The sequence below is a fragment of the Trachemys scripta genome, chromosome 9, assembly GCF_013100865.1.
Source record: "Trachemys scripta elegans isolate TJP31775 chromosome 9, CAS_Tse_1.0, whole genome shotgun sequence".
Taxonomy (NCBI): Eukaryota; Metazoa; Chordata; order Testudines; family Emydidae; genus Trachemys; species Trachemys scripta.
The window spans coordinates 22,131,798-22,157,319 of NC_048306.1; the positions used below are offsets into that span (position 1 = coordinate 22,131,798).

General features: G+C 40.7%; 1 protein-coding gene across 2 annotated transcripts; it reads right to left on the reverse strand.

The window, feature by feature from the left end:
- Positions 1-1,765: 1,765 nt before the first annotated feature.
- On the reverse strand, positions 1,766-22,812 carry MTMR8 (myotubularin related protein 8; the record flags this gene model as incomplete). 2 transcript variants are annotated; one of them, XM_034781022.1, is given in 11 exon segments in its annotated part: positions 1,766-2,259; positions 3,186-3,312; positions 4,303-4,431; positions 4,858-5,058; positions 8,526-8,575; positions 11,950-12,075; positions 13,263-13,372; positions 15,315-15,447; positions 17,791-17,925; positions 20,961-21,089; positions 22,655-22,812. In XM_034781022.1, coding segments are annotated over 11 exon segments (1,592 nt in total), but the record flags the coding sequence as incomplete, so codon positions are not given.
- Positions 22,813-25,522: the final 2,710 nt, after the last annotated feature.

Sequence of the window (25,522 nt, forward strand, 5' to 3'; positions counted from 1 at the left end):
AGGGTTGTATGCTCTACAACAAGGGCTGCTGCATTTCATATTACCACAGGGGAAAGTTTGAACTATTTATTGAAATAATATATTTTTTTAAAAACTTTGAAAACATTCCTATTTGAATTAGTTTTCCATAAGTCTAAAACTAGGTTTTAAGACCAGATAGTCTCTAGTATAAACTCTAAAACTTGAACCAGAGGAAGCAGAAATATTTTCAGGATGACTATACACAAAAGGCCATTGGAAACCTCAGAGATATTTTCCTTTTCGTAATATATTTCCCCAGAAAGGTTCAGTACTGATGGAACACCTGTTTGTTCTTCTTGTTGGATTTTTTGTTTGTTTTTACCCAATTTCTCCAGCTGAATTTACTGAGATTTAAGGAAGTCAAGTACTTGGCAAACACCACAGTGAGTCCATGACTCAACCAGAATTATAACCCAGGGAGATTTCCTTTCCTTCCCCCCCTTCCTTCCCCCAAACAACAAGATGACAATCCCCAATAAAGTTTTTCACCTTTTTAACAAAATCAAAAGCCCACTGTCATGAGAGGTGCTGCTTATTATCATGGTCTAAAGCAAAAATCTTTTTAAAAAGTTGCCTATCTGAATGCAAATTACTGAAAGGTATGCCAATACAAATGGAGACTATGAGCAGTAGGGTCATCCCTCTTTGGCTTTATCAGAATGGGAGCTGCTACATGGTATTTTGTGTATAATGGACCTGATCAGGAGAGATGTTGAGCACCTGCAACTGTTACTGAAATTAATGGAATGTTTGTTTTGTTTTAAAGGAGGGGGGGAAATGAGCTTGAATGTCTTCACTGGAAATGGAATGCAAAGTCAGCATTAATGTTTTAAGATCAATGATAACATTCTCAATTGGCACTTAAGATGTGCTATGAGGCGATCATTTTTAGCCTTTGTTTTTAACAGAAATACATTGCATTTGTTGTTTCTGCCTTGTTTCTAGGTTTGAGAGAAAGCACATTTCTAGGTCAGAACAAAAAGTTATCCCCTTGTTGCAAGACCCACATTGGCAGGATAAAACAAGAAAAGTTCTGGGGTAAATTTAAACATTTCCCTCCTTTCTGGTTTGTAACTTGCAGAATTTTAGGGAAAACTTCTTCACCACTGTCAAATGCAAATACTGCAGTATGTTTTTGTGTGGCTCAAGAACATTAAATCAAATCTGAATAGAGTATTCTTAGACATGTTGCAGAAAAGAAAAGCTAGGGACTCAGGTGACCATCTGAGACCCTAGGGAAGTTGGCAGCAGTGACATATACAAAACAGAGTTTTAAAAACAGTGACCACAAAAGAATCACATACTACAGCTGCATATTACAATAATAAAAATTACACTGCCATGGTTGGATATTAAGATGGTCTCAATAAAAAAAAGGCACAGTTCCTTACAAATGTGCATAGGAAATGAAAATAATTAATCAGCCTCTGCTACAGTGTAGGATTCCATGCAGAGCATCATTAAACAGCTAAGAAAAGCCTTTTCAGCATATCCATGTTTTAAGGTGAACTAAAATGGCATTTACATCCTTTCATTGCCAAAACACATCTCTCTTACCCGTTATAAATACTGTGTGGCTTTTAACCCTCCATATCAAAGTGACCAAAAGCATCTTTATACTCTGAAAACCCAGTAATAGAAGTCATCTTTAAAACCTGGTAGGCGAGACCACAATTTCACTGGAAAATGAGGTTTATACTCTCAGTCAAGGTAGCCTTCTAGGCAGCTCTGCATGCACATTCATCTGTGGTGATGCAACCCAAACTAAAGGTAAAATCCCTTCTCTAGATTGTTCACACACCTCACAAAGAACAGCCCCTCCACACACACACACTAACACTTGGTTGTACACGGTCAGGGCAGCTATGCCTTCACAGGGCACAGATTTTGCATACCTTACCACCACATTTGAATGGCTCACACAGAGTACACAATAAGAGATAATCACTGGTACTGCAGCTTTTCTTTTTTAACATCTGATTCTATAACTTCCATGGTGCTGTGAAGGTCAGGAAGGTCATGATGATTAACAAAGTTCTCTTTGTTCTTTTGGTCCCGACTAGGCATGATGTCGACTTCCTCCACTATGGCACCATTGGTCAACAGAGCAGGTGGTTCACTTTCGTAATCCTGGGGAGTGTTCAGCATTGGGGTTTTCGAAGACTCAACTGAGGCATTTACAATTTTAGATAAGGAGCAAACTTCATCTGGCAGGGGACCATCTAGGAAGGGCAGCTTCTATACCAGCAGAAAGGAAGTAGCGAAAAAGATTAACAAAAGATGAGACACCAGGGCCTTATGTTGAACAAATGTTAATAGTCTTGAAAACGCTCTCTCATCCACCAGTTCCTGAGCACTGCATCTCCCAGGTCAATGCCTCTTTTGCAATAAGCACTATAATATTTTATGCATAATCTGTATGCAACATAGCATTTATAAGAGTATCAGGAAAATGGCTTTTCTTAAAACAGTGTGTTTGAGGTAGCAAATCTACAATTTTCAGTGTTCATACTAATCTAGCAAAAGACTCAAATACCTCCTCACTAGTCCATTTTTAGATGTCTAGTCATGTGCATAGAAAGGAAATCATAAGCAGAGAATTTTGGTAGCAATTAAAAGCCACGCTGCTCTTTTCTGCAGGCTGAATAGAACAGAGATACTCATGTACAAAGCTACAGATCTTAAAAAGTGGATCTACACTATTTTTGCTGCCTTATGAATTTGCATCCTCATTTTTCTGTGTAAAACAGGTCAAATTAAAGCAAACACTTCTATATTTAGCAAAATTTTCTTTTGTTACTGGTGAAAGGAGATGGATTAACTATACTAGAGATTTAAGTGCTTTGTTCTCCGGGGTGGCACAGCACACGCAGCAACAGTGCTAGCTTCTCCCATGTACCTCAACCCTGTTCGGGCAACTCTACCGGGGAGAGAATGTGACCTATTTACTCTTTGGTCCCTCTGATATGAGGGAGTCAATTGTAATTGGGTTGTAAATGCCAAATAAACAGATTACCTAGATATAGTCAAACAAATGTTGGGATTCCAACCTGCGCTGGATTTGCACCAGTCACCTACAGATATATGGCTCCACTATCCTAGTCACAGGCATATTTGCTCAGATCATCATACAGTTTTGTACATTATCCATGTGCAGGACTCACGTTTTCCAGGTCAGTTGCACTGTCCTCCAACTTCATCTTCTGGCTCATGCAGTTGAGGAGATGGTCCAACACACACTGCTTTGGATGCATCCCTTTGTCAAAGCGGTTATACATTCCACACCAGAACCTCAAGGACAGAAGGAAAGGGAATTAAAAGATCTGCTGTACTTTGTTGGTTGTGACAGGGAGCAATTGTTGTTCCTGTTTAAAGAAGAGATTTTCCACTAGTTCAGGCTCCACGTTTACTTAACCTAAAATCCTAGGTTTTATAAAACCTAATATGAATAGACAAGTTTTCATGAAGCTTTAGAAGGGTTAAATGAAAAGTTCTGAGGATCTATATATTCTTTGCCATGCCCAACATGGTCCAGAGGATAGGGTACCAGATAAGGAGGAGACCCAAGTTTGCTCTGCAATGGATTTGTGAGCTTTGACCATTCAATTAACGTATGTGCCTTTAACTTTTCCCATCTACACCCTCATTTCCCAAGTACCTTAACTCTGCAGTAACACTTAGCACTTTGAGATCTATAGACTGAAACAGCATTGTGCACTAGTGACTGAGAAACAGGAGGTGAAATTGACCAATTCAGTTGTACAGTAGTGTTCCAAGGCAAATAAAGATGAAAAACAAACAGCATAAATAATAAATCCATTCAATTTTATAATAATTTCAGCAGCAACAGCATACTTCTGTGTATCAGCAGCACTTTAACACAAGAATATCCCTGTTTAAAAAAAAAAATATATAAGGAGGCACTATCTTTAACAATAATGTGTCCACTCTCTCTAAGGAAAGCTCTAAGAATTGAAGTGACAAGGAATTTGGAAAACTACTCTGCATATATTTTAAATTATTCTTATTTTTTCCTGTAACAGGGAGGCAGCTAGTTGCAGATCAAATATTTAAAAGAATAGTACTTGCACTTATTTAGTGGTTACCTGTCAATTTCAAACTGCTTTACTAGGTGGAAAGCATGATTGTTCTCATTTTACAGATGAGGAAATAGAGGCACACAGAAGTCAAGTGATTCACCCCAGGACACACGGCAAGGCATTTTAGTGATCACTTCCATTCCTGTGAAAAAAAGTGTCCCTCCTCCAATAAGTGACTTACTGGAAACTGAAAGGTAGAGTGTTTGGCTTAAGCTCCTTGTAAGCGGTGAATCCCTTATACAGAGGATTCCTGAACTCCTGCTTCTTCTGTAATAGGAAAGGCCACAGGGAATGGGTCTTCTCAAAAATCCTGTCAATTACAAAAAAAAAAATCTAATCACGAACAGTGTTAGTATAATTCTAGCTGCACTGTTCAGGATTTGAGTAGGGCTGCATAGAAGATATTTATCCTTTCTATGGTGCAATTAGTGTGCCTTACAACCACAGACACACACTCCAGTCCAAGCCCTGGGTAGCTGATTAATTTAAATTAGATAATGGATGGAGTAAAGTGAAGGGGAATAAATTGACACCTGCAAGTTACTGTAGAGTTGCTATTTAAAACATGGAGTTTTTGGGATACATTCTTCTCTATACATGAGATTAAGTCTTTCCCATTGCAGAGCATGTGCAAGAATTAAGAGAATTTATCCCTAACCTTGATTACCTTTCCAATTACATTTTAAAAGAGTTTGAAGAGACTTCCAGACCTTTGCCCCATGAACTGCCAACTCACTTCAGAGCCTCCCGTTCCCTATGGCAAGTCCCAAGGAAGTTGCCAAACTGGCAGGAGTAGACGTGGTCATGGATTTCGAGAAGGAACCGCTCATTGAATTCAAATGCACAGGGAAACTGCTGCATGAGCTGCCAGACACATTCAGTGAACTGAGTGAAGACAGGGGACACTTCCTTTAGGTCACCATCCAGATGGCCACACCTGGAGAGTTAGAAAGAAAGCTACAAGGTTGCATCCTATAACATTCAACAATAAGAGAAACTCTCTGACTATCATGTGACCTGAATATTTACTCTCTCTCAAGGATAGGTGACCCCAGTGCTGGGCCTCCAGTAAGTCACTCTATATCAGGGGTGCTCAAACTGGGGGTCGTGACCCCTCAGAGGCTCACAAGGTTTTTACGGGGAAGGTTGAGAGCTGTCAGGCTCCACCCCAAACCCCGCTTTGCCTCCAGCATTTATAATGGTGTTAAATATATTTAAAAGTGTTTTTAATTTATAAGGGGGGGGTCACACTCAGAGGCTTGTTGTGTGAAAGGGGTCACCAATACAAAAGTTTGAGAACCACTGCTCTATATCATGTATGGTTTAGGTTCCGAGATAGCAGACGCTGAAGTATTACTATTGAGGTAATCAGTACTGAGGTTGGAAGGTTCTGGGGCACATAACTGAGGCATTTGGTACTGAGGACAGCACAGTCCACCAATTTAGTGGGAATCACATGTCCTATCTTGGAGGTTGATACCAGTACACTGGAAGGGTCTTGACAAATGAGTCTGTATTGTGAATCTGATGACTCATGTCTCAGTTTGCTAGGTGCCAAGGATGGTGATCTGTGCCTTGGCTCATCTCTGGAGTGGTCGTGGTAGACAAATGGGGCCTCTAGGTACAGGTGCCCAGGAGTTCAAGGTGCAATCTCCGGTCACTAGGACACTAACAGAGAGAGACTGACCAGATGGCTGAGGCCTAGCTACAGCCCTCCTCTCAGTGTCTGAGAATCTTGTATCAATCTCACGGAAGAACAGCTTCAGACAGGCTTCCCTTTCTCTGAGTGCATTTGGAGAAAGTGTGTCAAATAGAACACTGTTCTCTGATGTGTCCATCTCCAATGCAGAACAGGCACTGGGAGAACCCATCATTAATAGGCATCAAAGAGTCACACAAAGGACCAATCTTAAATACTGGTGATTTAGTTTCTGCCATGAAGCTAGTACCACCCCCATCCTTCCATACTCTGTACTAACAAACTTATTTAATTAAAATATATATTTTGCCAATGGGTGACTAGCCATGTAAAAAACTTAACTACCACAGTGCACAGGGAAAGGGCAGATACTGCATAGGTTCCATCTTGCTGCCATGGGTGGTAAGAAAGAACTGAGGGGTGGTTGGGCCTGTTCCGCACTTTATGCCCTTGGATGGAGGGTGCGTAGAACCTAGGGCACAGGCAGGGGCTTCAACAGACATTGCTGGCCAAAATAATCTAATTTGCACACAAAGACTGGAATCCATATGGACTATCATCCAAAGAACATTATAGCTTAGATGATGCTCAGAACACCTCATATCATTTTGCAAAATGTTTGCTAGCTAAGGAAGGATTTATTTTTCCTTTTAATATATCCAGAAACAAAAGGACCAGAACAAAAGGAGGGATCACAACAGTTTAGCAAAGCAGGTAATTCTCCTACTATCGCACTAAACATTCCACACTGCCAGGAAAGCCAGTGGTTTGGAAAAGGACACTGCCTTCAAATATACAGAAACAAGTAGTGACTTTTGCAAGTTTGCTTGGGGCAAACAAAATTGTTCAATACTATTTTTTCCAAGCTAATGACAACGTGGTCTCTCTTGCTACAGAGAGCAAGCTGAACACATACAGAGGATAAAATCACAGCCTGAACTCCTTCATTCCATCTACAGTATCATGCAGCTAGCCAAATTACAAAGGGGAAATTCACCTTCCCATGAAACATCATGCACCAGCCACTACTAGAGGCAGAATAACTCTCTCATCCTTTGTTCCTAGGCAATGATGAAATTTCACTCTTTCCTAAGAGCTTGACAAAGTGTGCAAAAAGTAATTTACATTTCATGCTGTCCTTCCTTTATAATACTGGTGAAAGGCACATTTAGTTTCCGGTCTTAGAAAAACAAAAGGTGAAAACAGTCCTTTCCACAGAGGGAATAACTGTGGGATGTGTTTGTTTGTGCTGCAATTCATCTTTGGATAAGTCCTTCTAAGAAAACATTATGTGGATCTCTAAATGGGCTTTTCTTCCAGTGTCTCTCACTCTAAGAAAAAATATTTATTGACTACAGTATTAAATAAGAGTATTTTCATATTGAGACAATCATTAAACAAAGTTCAGTTCAGTACAGAACCTCAGTTCTTCACCATTGAATGTTATAGAATAAGACTACTATTTCTTCCTAGTTTAGTCTGGACCAAGTAAATNGGGACACTGCCTTCAAATATACAGAAACAAGTAGTGACTTTCGCAAGCTTGCTTGGGGCAAACAAATTGTTCAATACTATTTTTTCCAAGCTAATGGCAACATGGTCTCTCTTGCTACAGAGAGCAAGCTGAACACATACAGAGGATAAAATCACAGCCTGAACTCCTTCATTCCATCTACAGTATCATGCAGCTAGTCAAATTACAAAGGGGAAATTCACCTTCCCATGAAACATCATGCACCAGCCACTACTAGAGGCAGAATAACTCTCTCATCCTTTGTTCCTAGGAAATGATGAAATTTCACTCTTTCCTAAGAACTTGACAAAGTGTGCAAAAAGTAATTTACATTTCATGCTGTCCTTCCTTTATAATACTGGTGAAAGGCACATTTAGTTTCCGGTCTTAGAAAAACAAAAGGTGAAAACAGTCCTTTCCACAGAGGGAATAACTGTGGGATGTGTTTGTTTGTGCTGCAATTCATCTTTGGATAAGTCCTTCTAAGAAAACATTATGTGGATCTCTAAATGGGCTTTTCTTCCAGTGTCTCTCACTCTAAGAAAAAATATTTATTGACTACAGTATTAAATAAGAGTATTTTCATATTGAGACAATCATTAAACAAAGTTCAGTTCAGTACAGAACCTCAGTTCTTCACCATTTAATGTTATAGAAGAAGACGACTATTTCTTCCTAGTGTTAGTCTGGACCAAGTAAATCTCTGTATTTTCCATTTGTTAATTAAATTACCATGCAGTGCAAATGGACTATCAATTAGAGAGAGTAACATTTTTATAAGCCCATGGAATGCAAGTCTTAAATCGGTTAGTACTAGAATTGTGGGCTGAAGTTAAAGTTGCAAATAATCTGTAAATGTTTGTTGGGATTTGCCCCCAACCCTGGTCAACACAGAAGGGCATCAGAGGCAAAAAGTCCCTCCAAAACGTGACTGTTTCACACACAGTATCAGTGTAATATCAACCCATTGTATGGATGGAGAAATGGAAGCATAAAGGTTAAATAATTTGTTCACCATTTTGTAAATCAATGGAAGAATATAGGAAAACATGCACAAAACCCAAGAGTTGATGAATCCCCCTAAGGATTCCAATGGAAAAAGAGCAAATGCCCCTTATGCTAAACACATACAGGTTGCATTTTACCATCAAGCCTTCTCTCTTGTTACACCCTGAGTATAATCTGCTTTTACCTGTGTGAGAACTTGTGGCCCATCGCAATCCATTCCTTTTCTATTAGAACCTTCAGTTTCAAAGAGAGAGAAAGCAAATGAAAAACTATTAAGTTGCTTGGAAAAAAGTGAAGTGAAATGATGCCTTAATACCACAGAATTCTTGTAGCTAGGCTTAGTTAATAGTATCTGTCATACCCTGCATATTTATTAATAAAAGGTTGATGAAAATTATAGGATGATTTATGGAATTGGAACTATGCTCCATCACCAGTAGTATTATTGCTGGGATGGGATGTTATTCTGAATCTTAATAGTCCTGTGAGAATCTTTGTGCTGTCACTTTGTTGGTGATTTTGCTTTAGCAACAAGAATTAATTTCAACAAATACATTACTACCCCCAGGAGACAAGTAAACCCTTTCAAAACATAACCCCACAGACCAGACAGCTGTACATTTTTTCTTGAGGTATATGCTAAAACCATCACTGTTTATTCCACTACACAGCTACTTCATTCTGAAGAGACCCAAAAATACCTTGATACTCAGTGCAGCAAACCAAAATTAAGAAAATTTTATTTTTAAGAACATATACATGGGAATGTAAGGAGTATTCTATCAAATGGTAAAGGCCTTAATTTCTGGCCTTAAATGTAGCTAGTTTACTTCTGTTAGTCTTAAAGGTGCCACAGGACCCTCTGTTGCTTTTTACTGGATTTTTTTGTTTACTTAATTGAGACGTTTCTATTTTACCTAAGTATGAACCTGCATAAAACCCTTATCAAAGAAAATGTATGGGAGCAGCTTAGCAAGGACAGGTACAGCAATGCACTGAATAAATGAATTGGTGCCTTAAAGGCATATCTTTTTAGACTGTATTACATAGTCAGCCAGAAGTCATCATCCAGGGATTTAAAGAGCAGAAGATACCCATAAACTTACATGTGGTGTTTCTTTGGCAAATACATTATTTTGTTTGTTTTAATGGTTTTGGGATCTTTTTCAGGTATTTATTATATTCACCTAGGAATGACTAGTTTTATGATTCGTAAGGTACACTTCGGATGTTACAAAAATGAAAAAAAGTCTTTTATATTAGCACCTGATTCTGATCAGGACCCACTGTCACTGCAATATTGTACTGTGTACCAGGCTGATCATGCTAAGGTCTCATGTTCCAATAGAAACTTGACAGTTATTTATTATTTGTAGTAGCATAGCACACAGGAGCCCTAGACCTGGATCAAGACCACATTGTACAGATAAAAGAATGTTGCAGCAGAATTTAGCAGCAAAAAAAGTTAGCAATTGACCTGAGGTAACAGTCTTCTCAGTGCAGCACAGTTGCATCTGTCCAGGAGAAGACAAACAAAAGTTGCAGTGTTTTGCATTGCTTTCAGTTTCTTTTCAAGGGGCTAATGAGCAGCAGCCCATTTCTAATGGGTTTGTAACAAACGCAGGCGGGCAGAGATGCAGCGCACCAAGTAAAGTTACATTTTACATTGACAATTTAGCACAAAAACAAGGCAACTAATTTGTTAAAAGCAAACGGATGAAATTCACGACCGTGCAGAGGGCTTTAAGACAGTGATGCATGGGCTTCATGCTGACCCTCTGCACAGGGTGAATTTCACCCAAACAGATAGTTTACTATAATGGGTCTTAAACCACAAGCTTCCCTCCCAGCCTCTTTGTAAGCCTTCACATCCTATACCAGAGGTCGGCAAACTACGGCCTGCGGGCCACATCCGGCCCACGGGACCGTCCTGCCCAGCCCCCGAACTCCTGGCCCAGGAGGCTAGCTCCAGCCCCTCCCCCGCTGTTGCCCCTCCCCCACAGCCTCAGCTCACTAGCTGCGCTGCCGGCGCAATGCTCTGGGCAGCGGGGCTGTGAGCTCCTGGGGCAGCGCAGCTGCAGAGCCCAGCCTGACCCGGTCTCTGCTGTGTGGTGGTGGTGGCAGCAGCATGGCCCGGCTCCAGCCGGGTGGCACGGGTGTAGTGCTGCCAGCCACCGTGCTCCAGGCAACGCAATAAAGGGGCACAGAGCAGGGGAGGTTGGCTAGAGGGCAGGGAAGTTCGGGGTACTGGTCAGGGGAATAGAGGGTTAAATGGGGGCAGGAGTCCTGGGGGGCTGTGTCACAGAGTCCCCAGGCGATGCACTGGAACTGCTCCCCACAAAGCCAGTCAGGACTTTGGGGAGCCTCCTCTCCCATGGAGCAGACTGTCTTCAGGGCAAGAAGCTCACATGGCTTCACCTCCTGGGTCTGACCTTGGAGCATTCAGCATATTCCCCTCCATGCGCTTCCCACAGCGAGTCCGCCCAGGAAGGGTCCTGGGGAAGCCAGAGGGTCCTGCATGCACCCCCAACTTCGCACTCAGAATTGACTCTCAGCCAGTCAGTAAAACAGATTTATTAGATGACAGGAACACGGTCTAAAACAGAGCTTGTAGGTACAGAGAACGGGATCCCTCAGCCGGGTCCATTCTGGAGCCCAGTGAGCCAGACCACCCCGTCTGCCCTCACTTCCCGTCCCCAGCCAGCTCCAAACTGAAACCCCCTCCAGCCCCTCCTTTGTGGCTTTTGTCTCTTTCCCAGGCCAGGAGATCACCTGATCTCTTTGTTCACCTTTAGCTAATCCCTTGCAAGGGGGAAGGGCCCTGGACATTTGTTGCTAGGAGACAGATTGTCGGCCATATATGCAAACTGGAGACTTAAGAAATGCATAGGGGAAACTGAGGCACCCACACAGTATTCAGAGGAAACATTAAGAACAGTCCTACTTCGTCACAGGCAGTCAGGAAGGAGGGGGGGTGTTGGATGGAGGAGCGGGGGGCAGTCAGGGGCAGGGGTTCCAGGGGCAGTCAGGGAACAGGGAGAAGGGTGGTTGGATGGAACAGGAGTCCTGGGGGGGCCATCAGGAATGAGAGGAGGGGTTGGATGGGGCGGTGGGGGTCCGGGGGCGGTCAGGGGACAGGGAGTAGGGGAGTGTGAATGGGGCAGGAGTCCCGGGGGCCGTCAGGGAACAGGGGGGTTGGATGGGGGGAGCAGATAGGAGGTGGGGGCCGGGCCACAACCCCCTCCCCTAACCAGTCCTCCATACAATTTATGAAACCCAATGTGGCCCTCAGGTCAAAAAGTTTGCCCACCCCGTCCTATACTCATGCACATCTTGCTGAGATGCCTCATTAGCGGTTCTCTTATGGATGTGCAGGGATATAGAGATTTGAGTCATAAATCATGTACTAGCTTTTTGTACCCATGCTACTCAGAGCAATTATAACTTAATATATAAATAACTTTGCTTCTGTAGGTTACTGACACTCTAAAAAAGTCTGCTGCGCAAAGTGATCTAAAGTGCTTAATCGGGGCTTGTTTACATTCCAAACCACTTCAAAGTTACAATGCATATTTCATTTTTAAAACCCAAAGCATTTCTGTTCTTACCATGAGTCCTTTAAATGTTCTATAAAACGGATCTAAGAGGAGGCTAGCCAGTGAACAGACTTGAGCTGTACGATCCCACCCATCTGAGCAGTGGACTAAGACACTGGCTTTTTCTTCTTTCACTGCCTGCCAAGAGGAGAATAAATCAGAACACAATTTAACAGTTGGTAGTTGTGGTAGCTAAACATAATCCCCTTCATCTCACAAAGTCTGATTTATCTTTAATAGAGTTATCAATAGGTACATTACAGAACAAATACAGAAACATGGCCCTCACCTCTAAGAGTTTTCAATTTAACTTTAAATGTTACACAGTCCGGGGGGAGGAGGGAGAACAAACAGCAAGGAAGAGTTGGGATGAGGAAGGACAGAGATTTCAGCAATATGAACATGCAGTTACTCAGCATTTGTATATTCATATCCATATCATCTATATTTGTATTTGTTGCTGACACTTCTTGTGGGCACTATGGGCGAAGAAATCTTAAGGAAGGATGTAAATGAGGAAAGTTCACCCTGTCGCTATCCTGGGACTGGGAATTTTTCAAGGAAAATTAGGAAACAGAGGAAGATCATCACGCAAAATTCCTCCCATATTTGTGTGTCTTCCTTTGTACTGGTAGCAGAAGATGAATACAAAATCATTTCTCTTTAAAAAAAAATCAAGAGAAAGGAATTCACAATGGAGCAACCCAGAGACGAGAGAATATTTATGCAAGGCAATTGATTTCTACCAATCATTTCCTGCATTCCCTTTGAGGTTAATGAAGAACTGTTTGCTGCAGCAAATTTGCTCCTTCTACTTGATCTGCAGACAAGCCATGCACCTTACAATAGCCCATGGAAAAAAGAGGCCTGTGTTAAAAGTTCAAAATTATGCCATCCCTGTAGCATATAGTGACAGAAGATGACAAACGCATTCAGAAAATCCCTCACTTAAAGCACCACAATTTTTGATAACTAGTGAAAGTGTTAAGAAAAGTTATGAGTTATTTTCAATATTAACTACACATCAGGACACGTAGGCATCTTTTTAAATTATTCAGATTGAAGGAAAATAAAATTAATGAGGACAAATGAACAGTAGGCAGTGTTGCTCGTTAGAATATACTGGATAGGTCACAGTTTCAATCCATGCAGGAAATCACTATATTACAGTCACAGGACACACACAAAGAGACAATTAGGTCTCCCAGTTCTGTCTTTTTATCATTGCAGGCTCATTTTCTAGTGTTAAGTCCAATCTAGTGTTAAGTGTCCAAACAATGGGGCTTCCCCCACTTCTCTTGGGTTTCTATTGGGGAAAGTTATACCTTAGCAAGAAAGACTCCAGCATCCATTACAGCTTTAATGTGCCGTAACCAGCCTGAGTTCTCCAGGCCAGTAAGGAAGTCACTCATTGAGGGAGATTTTGTTTCACACACTGAAAACACAAACAAAAGAATTAGCTGAGATTTCTCAAATGAAATGCACAGTAACCATGATTTTCTCAACCCCTCCTGTCCATCAATGCTAATCCTCCTCCCCTCCTCTCCTGAATAACAGTGACAAAGCTTGTTGATCATGAAAGCTAATGTTCTCTGAATATTGAAATACAGGAATCAATTTTCTCTATTTAAAGAGATTGTATACACATACAATTAAAATTCTTTAGCTTGCAGAGGGCTCTAGCATTTAAACCTGGAGTATTTTTCCTCCTCCTTTCACCGCTATAATCAAAATCTCATTTCAAAAGCGCTCTCTCCAACCAAGGCAAGTGATTAAGGTGTTATGTGTTTACCCATCCCTTCATTATAGGACATCATCACACATATTCAGACACCACCAGCATATAATCACTATAAGAAACTGACTAGAGAAAGACGTGGAGTTCTAATTTCTAGAGGTAAATGACTTATCTAACCTTGAAGAGGGCTCAGATAATATGTTGAAAAGCATAGTAGAAAATGCTTATAATGTTATAGTTCAATAGTTCCTGAGCACCTGCGAGAGACACTATCATTGTCAAGGCCTTCTAGCCAAGGGGATAAAATAGGAATAAACTAGCAGTTATTCTGCCTTTTCACCCACTCCAAAATAAGTCATCCAGCATGGGGTTCTCTAGACGAGAGCAGGGTTTGGCATATGCAAAAATACTCTGTCCTATCTAGCCTAATTTTTCCCCAAGGCCACTATCAAACCCTGGATCCTACCAGACCACCTGACCCGGGCATCAGTTATTCGATCAGTCCATAACATTACATTGCCAACTCAAATATTAGCCTCCTATATATTTTGAATGACCATGTTTGTACTATATGCCTCCTGATACTAGGCAATGGGACAAGAGAGAAGGACTTATAGTATCAGCTTCACAACGTTCCCCAGCCTCTGCCAGCAGAAGGATGTTAATACTGTAGTTAATAAACCAGCAGGAAGTACTGTATCAATACTCTCACTCTTCTCTTTCATCACTTAGGGTCTGAGTCCCTTTTCAGTTTTACACCAGAACAGCTCCATCAGCTTCAGTGGCATGGCTCTCAGTTTACACCAGTGTAAACAAGAGGAGACTCAGGCCCCTAATCTCCACTGGTCCAGAAGAGTGTCCCCTCAAATTCATCCCAAATCCCACATAGCAGTGCAATGCCCTAAGAATGCGCACAAAATTTGACTGAAGAAGATAAAAACAAATGAGAAATAAAAATTACGTAGTGCAAGTTGTTAACTCTCCTGCAGGAGAGTTCTGAAACCGTCTCTCTCACATCACACAGATTACTCATACCAAAATAACCCAAATAAAAATAACTTATTTCAATTGCATTTCAGTATTTCATAAATTAACTATAATCATCTGAATGGTTAAACAAGTAAGAAGATCATAGCCTTTTATTGTTTTTATTTTTGTGTGTGGTTAAGAGATTGTTTACTTTTGATTACATAAAATTTGCTAAATATTAGTTTCTATTTTAGATGCATGGTAAAACTGAACACAATGCCTCTTATCAGATCCTTTTTTAAAGTATGCAGTATTGTTGCAGACATGTCAGTCCCAGCATATTAGAGAGACAAGGTGGGTGAGGTAATATCTTTTATTAGACTAACTTCTGTTGGTGAGAGACAAGCTTTTGAGCCTACCTAGACCTCCTTCTTCGAAAACTTGTCTCTTTCGCCAACAAGTTTTTAAAGAACATTTTAACATCAGATAAAATACTGTAACACTTTCAGCCTTTTCTATAAACCGAGCACAAAGCCAGGTATTTACTCTCCTAATCTGTTTTCCATCCCATGCCCCAAAGTGCACACAGGATTTGTCTATTGTGGAGTGCGAGTTATGTTAATAGGTGGCAACCAACACCACACGGGCCAGTCAAAGGCACGTGTCATACCTTCCAAGAGTTTCTGCAAGCTGCTCCGCATCACGTGGATGTTCTCTATGCCGATGAATTTAAAGCGAATGTTGTCATAGTTATCTTCATTCTCATAACCCTTACCAGCAGCTCGGTTTGCCATGGCATTTAACTGTAGAAATCAAGTGAAAAAAATGCATAAGCAAACCTGGATCACAAATGCTTTTGATCTTCCAGAACAGCAGATATCAAGCAAAGCAAGTTCACAAGAGTGTGCGTGGTGGGGAACGCTGTTAGTTTTGGTTATTTTTGCCCATGAATTGTTTCCAATAGTTTTACTAAAATTATGTGTGTACAGTCAACTAACACTAGGCAAAGGCCAAAGAAGAACTTGGATGCCAATTTTAAGCTGCCTTACACAAGGTAGCATCAAAAGCTTGTTTAACTACAGAAGTTTATTATCACAACTGAGATTCATTTTCTTTTTAATTGAGATGCTAGAAAAAAGCAACAGATAAAAGCAATAGTTACATATGAACACATCTCTTTCATCTAGCAGAATATTTTTTATAAAGCACCATAAATGTGCATGGTGCTGCATAAATAAAAGGATTCCAAAGCATTTTACAAACATACAGTTTGTTTAATCTCTCACTAAAATGCAGCCAAATCAGAGATGGAACATGGCAGCTGTTTATCAGCAAACAGCAACCATGTGTAAGTTTACAACAGCAAGAATACAGTATTCAATTGAAGTTGCAGGAAGAAGTTAAGGAAAAGGGATGTTGATTACCCAGAATGGAATTGAGCCAGGCCCATACAAAAGTTACCATAAGATCTAGAATGGCCACAAGTAGACAGGACCTCAGTTTTAACTCTCAATCCCAAATCCATGGATTTTGGAAGTGGAGTAGTTTGCCTCCATGGAAAGGAATGAGGTAGAGAGATTCAAATACACAAGCCTAGTAGCACAGAGTGAAAATAAATCTAGGTTATTTCATTCTACTTAAACAGGTTAGACACTGGTGGGATGGAGAAATGGGGCTAATTATAATCTCCTCCCTTGCCATCGAGTCGATTATCACTAAATAGCCATTAATTAATTATTATAATGGAGATATCCCATCTCCTAGAACTGGAAGGGACCTTGAAAGGTCATCGAGTCCAGCCCCCTGCCTTCCTTAGCAGGACCAAGTACTGATTTTGCCCCAGATCCCCAAGTGGCCCCCTCAAGGATTGAACTCACAACCCTGGGTTTAGCAGGCCAATGCTCAAACCACTGAGCTATCCCTCCCCCTCCCCCATTTAATCATAAATGTCAATGGAACACCTGTCAAAGTACACAAGAGCCACACAAATGCCAGATTAATGGATTATGATCAACGTTACTACAAACAAATGATTATGGAACAAATAGCACAACAGAATTAGCTCTAGGAAACACCATACTCAGCAGCCAAAGACTTGATGAAATATCCTCTATGTTTACCTCAAGGCGACACCTGATTTGCACCCCTTTTGTCCCATTTCCAGTCTAATACAGGTAATGCCAATACCCCTAATAGTAGATGAGCTCACTATTTCAGATTCAAAATGGCCAGCAGTATATTAGCTGCTTTTTTTTTTTTGTAGTTGTAGAATATGCAAATCCCCACATTCCAATTTCCTTATGCCTAGAACTCCTCATGAATAGGTCCACAGACGCAGACATCTCACCTTGTTTTCAAGCTATTTATGTCTCAAGATGTAATCATTAGATGTTTCAGTGCAACTTCATGCAAACGTTTCCCAGTCGCCTAGGTCAGAACTATTACTGAGCAAACATCCCAGCATTGAAGTTTTAGCCCTGAATTGCCATTACTGAGGTAAAACTAACTCCATATACTGTAATGGCAGGGTTCACAGTGCACTAGCAACTGTTATTCTCACCAATGCAATATTAATTAAAATTACTTCTATGTCAGAAAATTGCAGGAACTGCACTTTTTCAGACTTTATGAAACCAGATAACCCTTGAATGCCACTGTGCCTCCCAACCATACCAATACTGGCACTTCAGACTTGTGCAACCAGTACTTTAAACTCCCCTCTCCATCTCAATGATAAACTCAGGGCCTAACCTCTGTACTGGAATCCATTCCACTGCCTCAGTCAACCACTAAAGGTCATTAGACTTGGGCTACTCTTAACTGTAACTTCAGATAATCTGGAATACTCTAGGAACGAGTGCCCCTATGGTCACCACAGTTTGATCACACACAAACGAACAGGAGGAGGTGAGACATTAGGTCCAAGTACAGCAGCTGGACGCTGAGTTTATCATTAAGGAGTGGTGAGCTGGACACCAGTTTCATGGGGAAGGAAGGAGTCGCCTCTGACATCCCCCACCATTATTTTAGCAGAGCTTCCTCATACTATACTAGGTTAGAGATCTGAAAACCATGATCCATTGGAAGCAGTGTTGACATAACAGATGTGAACTTTAGGAACATCCACAAATCCCATTAAGTGATACCTTTGGCCTTGTGTCTACAACATACATGAAGGGACTCCCCGGGTTGGCTTGTCTAATTGCCTGCAGCATCTGTTCATCCTCCAGACAGCGAGCACTGAACCCAGAGAGAGGCTGGCTACAGCGACATATGGCAGCCTGAAACACACAATAGTTTACTGTAGAGAAAAGATCAAAATCAGGAATATTTATTGCTCTGAGGGACACACTAAAATTTGATGGAGATGCTTCTAAGCCTGGTGTCTGTTTCACTGTAAAACTTCCGTCAAGTGGACAAATTAATGAAAAATTTCAGCTCATGCTTCTAATCTTTTCAAGAGCTTTGTGAATCTGAAGTAAGTTGTGCTTCTATGGAGACAATTATCCACCTCCTCTCAAATGCATTGCTCTTCTGCCTAATGACTTCTATCTGTTGTAATAATTGGGCCCCAAATTTACCTTAATTTTGCAATCAACTGTTAAAAGTATGTGGAAGTTCATAAAATGTCATCATAACCTATAACAAATGTTGATGGGAAAAAGATGCAAAAGGGAGATAGAACAACTGAATTAGTCTAAACAAAAAGGCCAACTTGATATGATCCAAGGACAGTGTTGAAATTATGCTTGCTAAAAACAGAAGATGTGGAGCTGGACGTTAATGAGCCAAAGCTTGTATGTTGGATATTAGGCCTAATTGGTGGACAAAATAATGAGGGCATGACATATTATACCTTGGGAAAGTATCTGTATATAATTGCGATACTGCATATAAAGCATGCCATGTGAGGTAGCAGGGGAAAGGTTATGATCAGCTGAAAGACATTGTTCTATCTAAATATGTGTATCACCAATGCATATGAAATTATAAGAATTGTGTTGTATAGTTTTCACTAAAATATGCTGTGGGTTTGGGAGGCACCCAAATACCAACTATACAGAGACAATGACAAGGGAAGTAACCAACACCCGGGTGGGTGCTGTTGAACAGACATCACCAACCATTGTCTAGCAAGGGAACTACAATGCAATGACTCACATGCACTGATGAAGTGGTGAACCAATTAATAAATCTGCACTGCTCACCTTCAGCAGTGCAAGACGGTATATTCCTGAGGTACAGTGCTGGGAGAAATTTTGCTAATGCCTTTCTCGGTGTGATTCCTGAGTGGCTCGTGGACCATTCACGCAATCTAGCGGAGTGTGGGGCTCCACATGCGGTTGTTCTGCTGAGTGATAGCAGCGCCTGGAGGGGCTTGCTGCTTGTCACTAGCAAGGCATTGTGAGAGACGGCCCAGGCTGGAGAGATAAAGGGGCACAGCAGTCCCACTGTCCCAGGCTGCACTCTGGGGATTTCGTCAGAGGGGATGGGCTATTCCATCTATCACTCCCATTTTGAGTCCTTAAAACAAAGATCCTGTGGGGAAAGTACCAAAGGACTAAAAATGAAGAACAACAGATGGAAAGAACAGAGGAGGCTACTGGAGTGAGCTTCATATCATAGATGCCACTCCCACCATTTCCTGGGACTCCAGGCCTTCACCATCCTGATCCTGAGAGGTGTCCTGATCAGAAGAGGCCGGAAAGAGAGGGACTCAGATGACATTACCATCTCTACCAGCTCCAACTGAATCCCAACTAACACTTGCAAAGACAGTTATTACACCTCTACCCCGATATAACACGACCCGATATAACACGAATTCAGATATAATGCGGTAAAGCAGCGCTCCGGGGGGGAGGGGGGAGAAGGGCTGCGCACTCCAGTAGATCAAAGCAAGTTCGATATAACGCGGTTTCACCTATAAGGCAGTACGATTTTTTTGGCTCCCGAGGACAGCGTTATATCAGGGTAGAGGTGTACCATCTTCAATACCATCTAAGAGACTGTCAAACAAGGGGACATTTCTTTCTAAGCCTGGACTTTAACAACAACAGCATCTCCAGCCCATCTCAACTAACTTCTCTTTTCACCAAAAAGACAGTTACCACCACCTTTGATTCCATTTAAGAGACTGTCAAACAGGGTTTTTCCTTTTAAAAACTCTCTCCAGCTAAAGGGAAGAAGGGATGCTGTTAAAATTAAAGCCTTATTTAATACTTCAAATTTCAAATGCTTTAACTGTTTTTCCTTCTTTTCTGTATCTTTAAGAAAAGGTTAAAAATTTTTAATGGTGTGTTTGCCATGCTACCAAGCAAGCTGAGGTCTCCAGTATAAAAGCCCAGACATTGTTTAATGTTGGACAGTGACTGGTTTATTTGGCCCATTTAGTCTAATACATACAACATATCCCAACTGTTGCTGTCCCCCTTCCCCTTATCTATTCCCCTTCTCTTGCTCTGACTTCTTCTCTTCATGACTTTAGTTAGCTGTTATTGATCCACACTTGTAGCAATGCCGAACTTGACTGTACACTTCAGTAGTTTCTGACAACACAACTCCATGCAATTGTTGTGTCAAGGCAAGCTTCCTTAGGAAAGCACCTCGAGTCTAACAATTTAACTGTGACAGTATTTTGCTAATCTCTGTGCCTGAAACAATGCTGAAACAACAAAGCTAAAAAAGTTGCATTCCACTCTTCAGTTAGAACAAACTTCACTTATTCTGAGCTAATACAAAAAAAATAGGGATTTGTTCCAAGCTACTTCCTCCTGTTCAAAAGTCAGAAAATTTAGCTGAGTTAAGTTGCAATTTGTTAAAGATTGTCCATTATAACTAACTTAATAATTTACAAAGCCAAAAAGGCATCTCTTACAATTGGTCGAAGTGAGATTTCAAAGAGGAGGTTTGAAAGGATCATGCTTTTTTTATGCTGGGTTAGAGGACAACCTTTGCCAAGTCATTGTTTTATTTGGGGAAAAGGGGAAAGTAACAAAAAGGGTCTCAACTTCTGATAGCTGAAGTTGTGTTTGTTTAGAAATTTCTTCAAAAGTATAAAACAATAGTTACACTTGCATATCCATTGCTCATAGAAGGATCTCAAGTGCTTCAAAAAACAATTAAGCCTCAACTCCTTATGAAATAGGTCAGCATTACCCATATCTCACAGATTATACCAGGTCATCTAGCAAGTTAGTGGCAGAGATACAACTCCGGGCTTCTGTTCTAACAACTTGATCACATTCCTTCCCTATATTAAAGCTGGGTGGGCAGCAAGAAAAATAACAAGAAGAGTAGAATGTGCATAACTAACATTGTTTTCTTTGTAAAGATAGGAAAGCACTGGGATGCGCCCTCTGCTTCTGAACTTTGAACTTCCAAGCACAGTTGCTTTATTAGCAGCCTTTGGCACCACTATTTCTGGAGGGTACGTGTTGCAGACCTAGAGTACAAAGGGGGGAAAAAATCCAAATATTAAATTATTTGCCAGCTTGATATTAAGATGCCTGAATAATCATTAAAGATTTGTTACTTACCTTTAATAAACAGTAACCATGGATCAGCTTGATATACAACCAAAATTAATCTTTCAAAAGATTGAAATAATTAATGCTGTTTTTCAGACATGTGAAACGCTAGCATTAATATGGATGCATGAAACTAAGTATACATATGATATATTAATTCCAATTCGTCCTTGAAGAAACAAGACAACAGCAATGCATAAAATAGCAAGGTTATACTAATAAAATGCATCTTCTGAGGGTCGTGGCTCATGTAGGAGCAAAGACTAGAAGTGAAGAAAGGTTGTTAAATTAAATAAAATAACTTCCCCCCCTCCGATGCCCTGTGCATCTTGGAATGAGCTCCAACCACACAGGGTGTATACTCACAGCCTGGTGTTACCACGATACGCGAATAATTTTCAGCACCCAAAAATGTTAAGGCTTGGAGTCTTTTCAGTGTACACTTCAGACACAAACTAATCTCAAAGCTAGTCTTTACTTAGATTTTGTTCTTTTTAAACCTAAACTGGGAAACCTTAGAGGAATTAAAAATAAAAAGATCCCAAATGAGAGTTACACACTGAAGCCTAAATTTCAAAAGTGACTAATGATTTTGGGTAATCAACTTCAGATGGCTGAAGAGACTTAATTTTCAGGAAGTGCTGGGAGCAACCTTTCAGCAGCCCCAAGTTGGGCGTTCAAAAACTGAGGCACCAAAAATTACTGGTCACTTCTGAAAATGTAAGTCTGTGTTCCTTGGTGGATATCCATTGCCTGGTGGCAGAAGTATATACACAATACAATTTAATAGACTGCCACCTTTCTCAGATTTGACTGCTTTGTCTTTTAGTCAGGAAAGATATCTTTTCATCTACAATTTCCAAAGAAATATAGAGAACATTTTAAAGCAGGTGTCTGAACAACCGATGCTTGGCATAAAGCTTGTTGGGTTTAACTGAGCTTAAAGAGAGGAGAGAAGAAGACAACTGGCAAGAGCAGCTCAGTAGGAGTGGAAGAATCAGGGATTTAGGCCCATTTTTTCTGAGAGAGGATTGAAACCAAGTAGAAAATAAGCCAGTTTTACTGCTTTTGTTCTTTTCCCTTTACTCCCAACCTGAGAAGGCAGAGTGGTTCCACTGCTCTTCCACACATCAGATACCCACCTGGGTATGTAGATATGGGGAGGGGGATTGGGGAGGTTCCATTCTACCTAGGGAAGCTAAAGGAATCTTAGTTTCCTGGTGAGTTTGTTTGATGCTTCTCTAGAAAATGAATATCTGGTATTTTCCCAGTGGGATCATGCAAATCAAGCAGAGACTGCAGCTCTCTGCTCTTTTACAGTATCATTATCTCTGGCTTCATATCAAGAAGATGATGCTTTAGATACTCTGAGCTCACTTCTCCCAAGGCATCAGTTATGCAGCAGAAGAAGGGCTGTTCCACGTCATTAGTACAAATAAAAGGATGTTGCACTGAGTGGCTACTTTGCACAATAAATTACCTCATAGTCTTTATTAGCATCCGTTATTTCCCAGAAGTCATTTGGAATTCCCATACGCTGATAATCTACTTTTAAATCAATCAACTTCCATCCAATCTCCCGGTTATCTTTTGGCATTTTGGGGTTATAAGAAAATGCATAAAGTTCTTCAGGTTTCACTGGGGAGAGGAAATTTAAAAATTAAGTCAAGAGAAAAATTTAATACACATGCAAAAGAAAGTGAAATGTTCAACACTTTCTCCTAAAGATTGTCCCTGGGGTCAGGCACACAGGGAAAAATCACCATTTTGCAGTTAGATTACCACTAAATGAAAACTAGTAGAACCAAACTTTTTCTGGTTCTTTGGCATATCATTATACCAAACATTTAAAGAAGTCAGTAAAGAATGATTGGGAAACCTAGAAACATACATGTGTTATTATACCATACCCAGGGGACTGAAAAAAAAATAGAGCAAGTTACTTGTACTTTTCTAACGTGACCAACCAACTATACTAATAGTTTTGTTAGTAGTTTGTTATGCACTTCTTCCCCATTCTCTTTAGAGGAAACCTTTGCATGCATGCTATTAGAGACTGAATACACGTTGTCAATAACTCAGGATGATGAAAAACCTGTAAACATTGTCCATCAGAAGGTATTGTCTAAATTACCACCTTATGACTTAAGATATCATATATGTTGTACGGATTCTTTACCTTTGTTACTAACAACATCACAGATGAAAACTGGCACAATTTGAAGTATCTATTTTAATTTTCACCATTTTTGTTTGTTCACTTGTGGAACTTTATTCAGCCTGAAAAAGATATCTAGTCTGCTTCTTGTGCACTAGCAAAATGTTGCTGTTCAGGGCATACTGAGAGCACAGAGGTATGGTTTAAATTTAAAAAAAAAAAAAAAAAAAAAAAAGTTAGTGAAAAATATTTCTAATCATATTAGGTGATATATGATAGAGTGCCTAATGACAAAAATATGAGTTCCAACACCTCTCAGGATCAAGGACTATATTTATGAAGGGCAATATGTTAAGGGCCAAAATTGTACATGTAATGTTCATTCATATATACATATATGATCCTGAGATGCATTCAAATTCATATTTTAATCATTGGCAATTGCTTCTGCTCAGGACCCAACCGGATCAGGTCCACACATAGCACCTGTACCCTGTATCATGATGCTAAACAGAATACAAACATCCACCATAAAACCAAGTAAGCACTAAAATAAGTGTTTTAAAATGAATAACCTTAAAAGTTTTAATTTTAGACTTAAAGCAATTTATTTCCTACTTAACGGGTTTCTTTAAGAATACATTGGCCTTTTCCAGCAATGCATGAAGAGTTAATCCATAAACAGCAGAGAGCAACTAAAACTTACAGCTTCTGCAAAGAGTTCACACAACACAGTTCTTATCAGCCTGTAGCTTCCCATTTCAATAGTGTGCTCTCCTTCCTGCAGGAAAACTCGATAGATCTCTTGAGTATTACTGTCAGCCCAACAAGGGCTTCAGGCTGAGTCTGACAAACGGTAATTCCTCCAGCCCCTCCACACCACACCTCCAATTTCCTTCCTTCTCTTAAAAGAATGCAAATCCTGTCAATAACTCACTCAGCTGATACTCAAGACAGCAAGCTCTCCTGAGACAGACGGAGTCCTGCCAGAGTCTGATAAAGTACCCAGTTTGCCGAACAGGTAACCCTCAACTGTCAATCACATACTAGCAAATAATGAATGATTATTTGCTCTGCCAGACCAGATGAAGCAGGCATACAAACAGAAATCTTAAACTGACAAGAGTAAACTGTGAGAACCCATGAATAGGACAGAAAAGTTACATATGCAGTCACAGGGCAATAGAAACCAACTAATTTTTCATCTCCTGCAAGTGATAGTTACCATAGTACCTGTAATATTTTATAGCTATAGGAACAGTAATAGCCATTAACAGAGCACCAGGAACTTATGTATGATCATATGCCAGATTACAAAGTTTTAATTCTAATACTGTAATAAGGAGACTGAATAGCTCAGGAGATTAAATGAGGGTTTGTATCATATTGTAGTCCTCTAAGTCATCAGTTCAAACCTAGTCCAGGGTTCAAGCACTTTGCTGGGACAGCGTGGGCAAAGTCTGCACTGCGCCTGTATAAAGGATTTCATTTTACCAGGCTGTCAGTTTAGCATCTTTCACCAATACTAAAAGAGGATCATAAGAAAGTTCTTCTGGAATAGCAGACTAGAAACATTTCAGAGGGCATGAACAATTCTGCCTTAAGACTCTCCCAACCATCTCATTTACACAGTAATAAATACGAGGGCTGTTGATTAATCACAGTTAACTCACACAATTAACTCAAAAAAATTAATTGGAAGTTTAATGGTGCGATTAAAATTGCAGAGCCTACAAGTCCACTCAGTCCTACTTCTTGTTTAGCCAATCGCTAAGACAAACAAGTTTGTTTACATTTACAGCAGATAATGCTGCCTGCTTCTTATTTACGTCACCAGAAAGTGGGAACAGGCATTTCCATGGCACTTTTGTAGCTGGCATTGCAAGGTATTTATGTGCCAGATATGCTAAACATCCGTATGCTTCAGCCACCAACTGCCCCCCAGGACTCCACCCCCTACCTAAGCCTCCCTGCCTCTTGTCCCCTGACTGCCCCCTCCTGAGACCCTCCCCCCATCCTAACTGGCCCCCTAGGATCCTACCCCCTACCTGTACCCTGACTGCCCCAACCCTTAGCCACACCCCTACCCCCAGACAGCCCCCTGGGACTCCCACGCCCCATCCAACCACTCCCCACCCCCTGACAGCCCCCCCCCAGAACTCCCGACCCATCTAAACCCCTCTGCTCCCT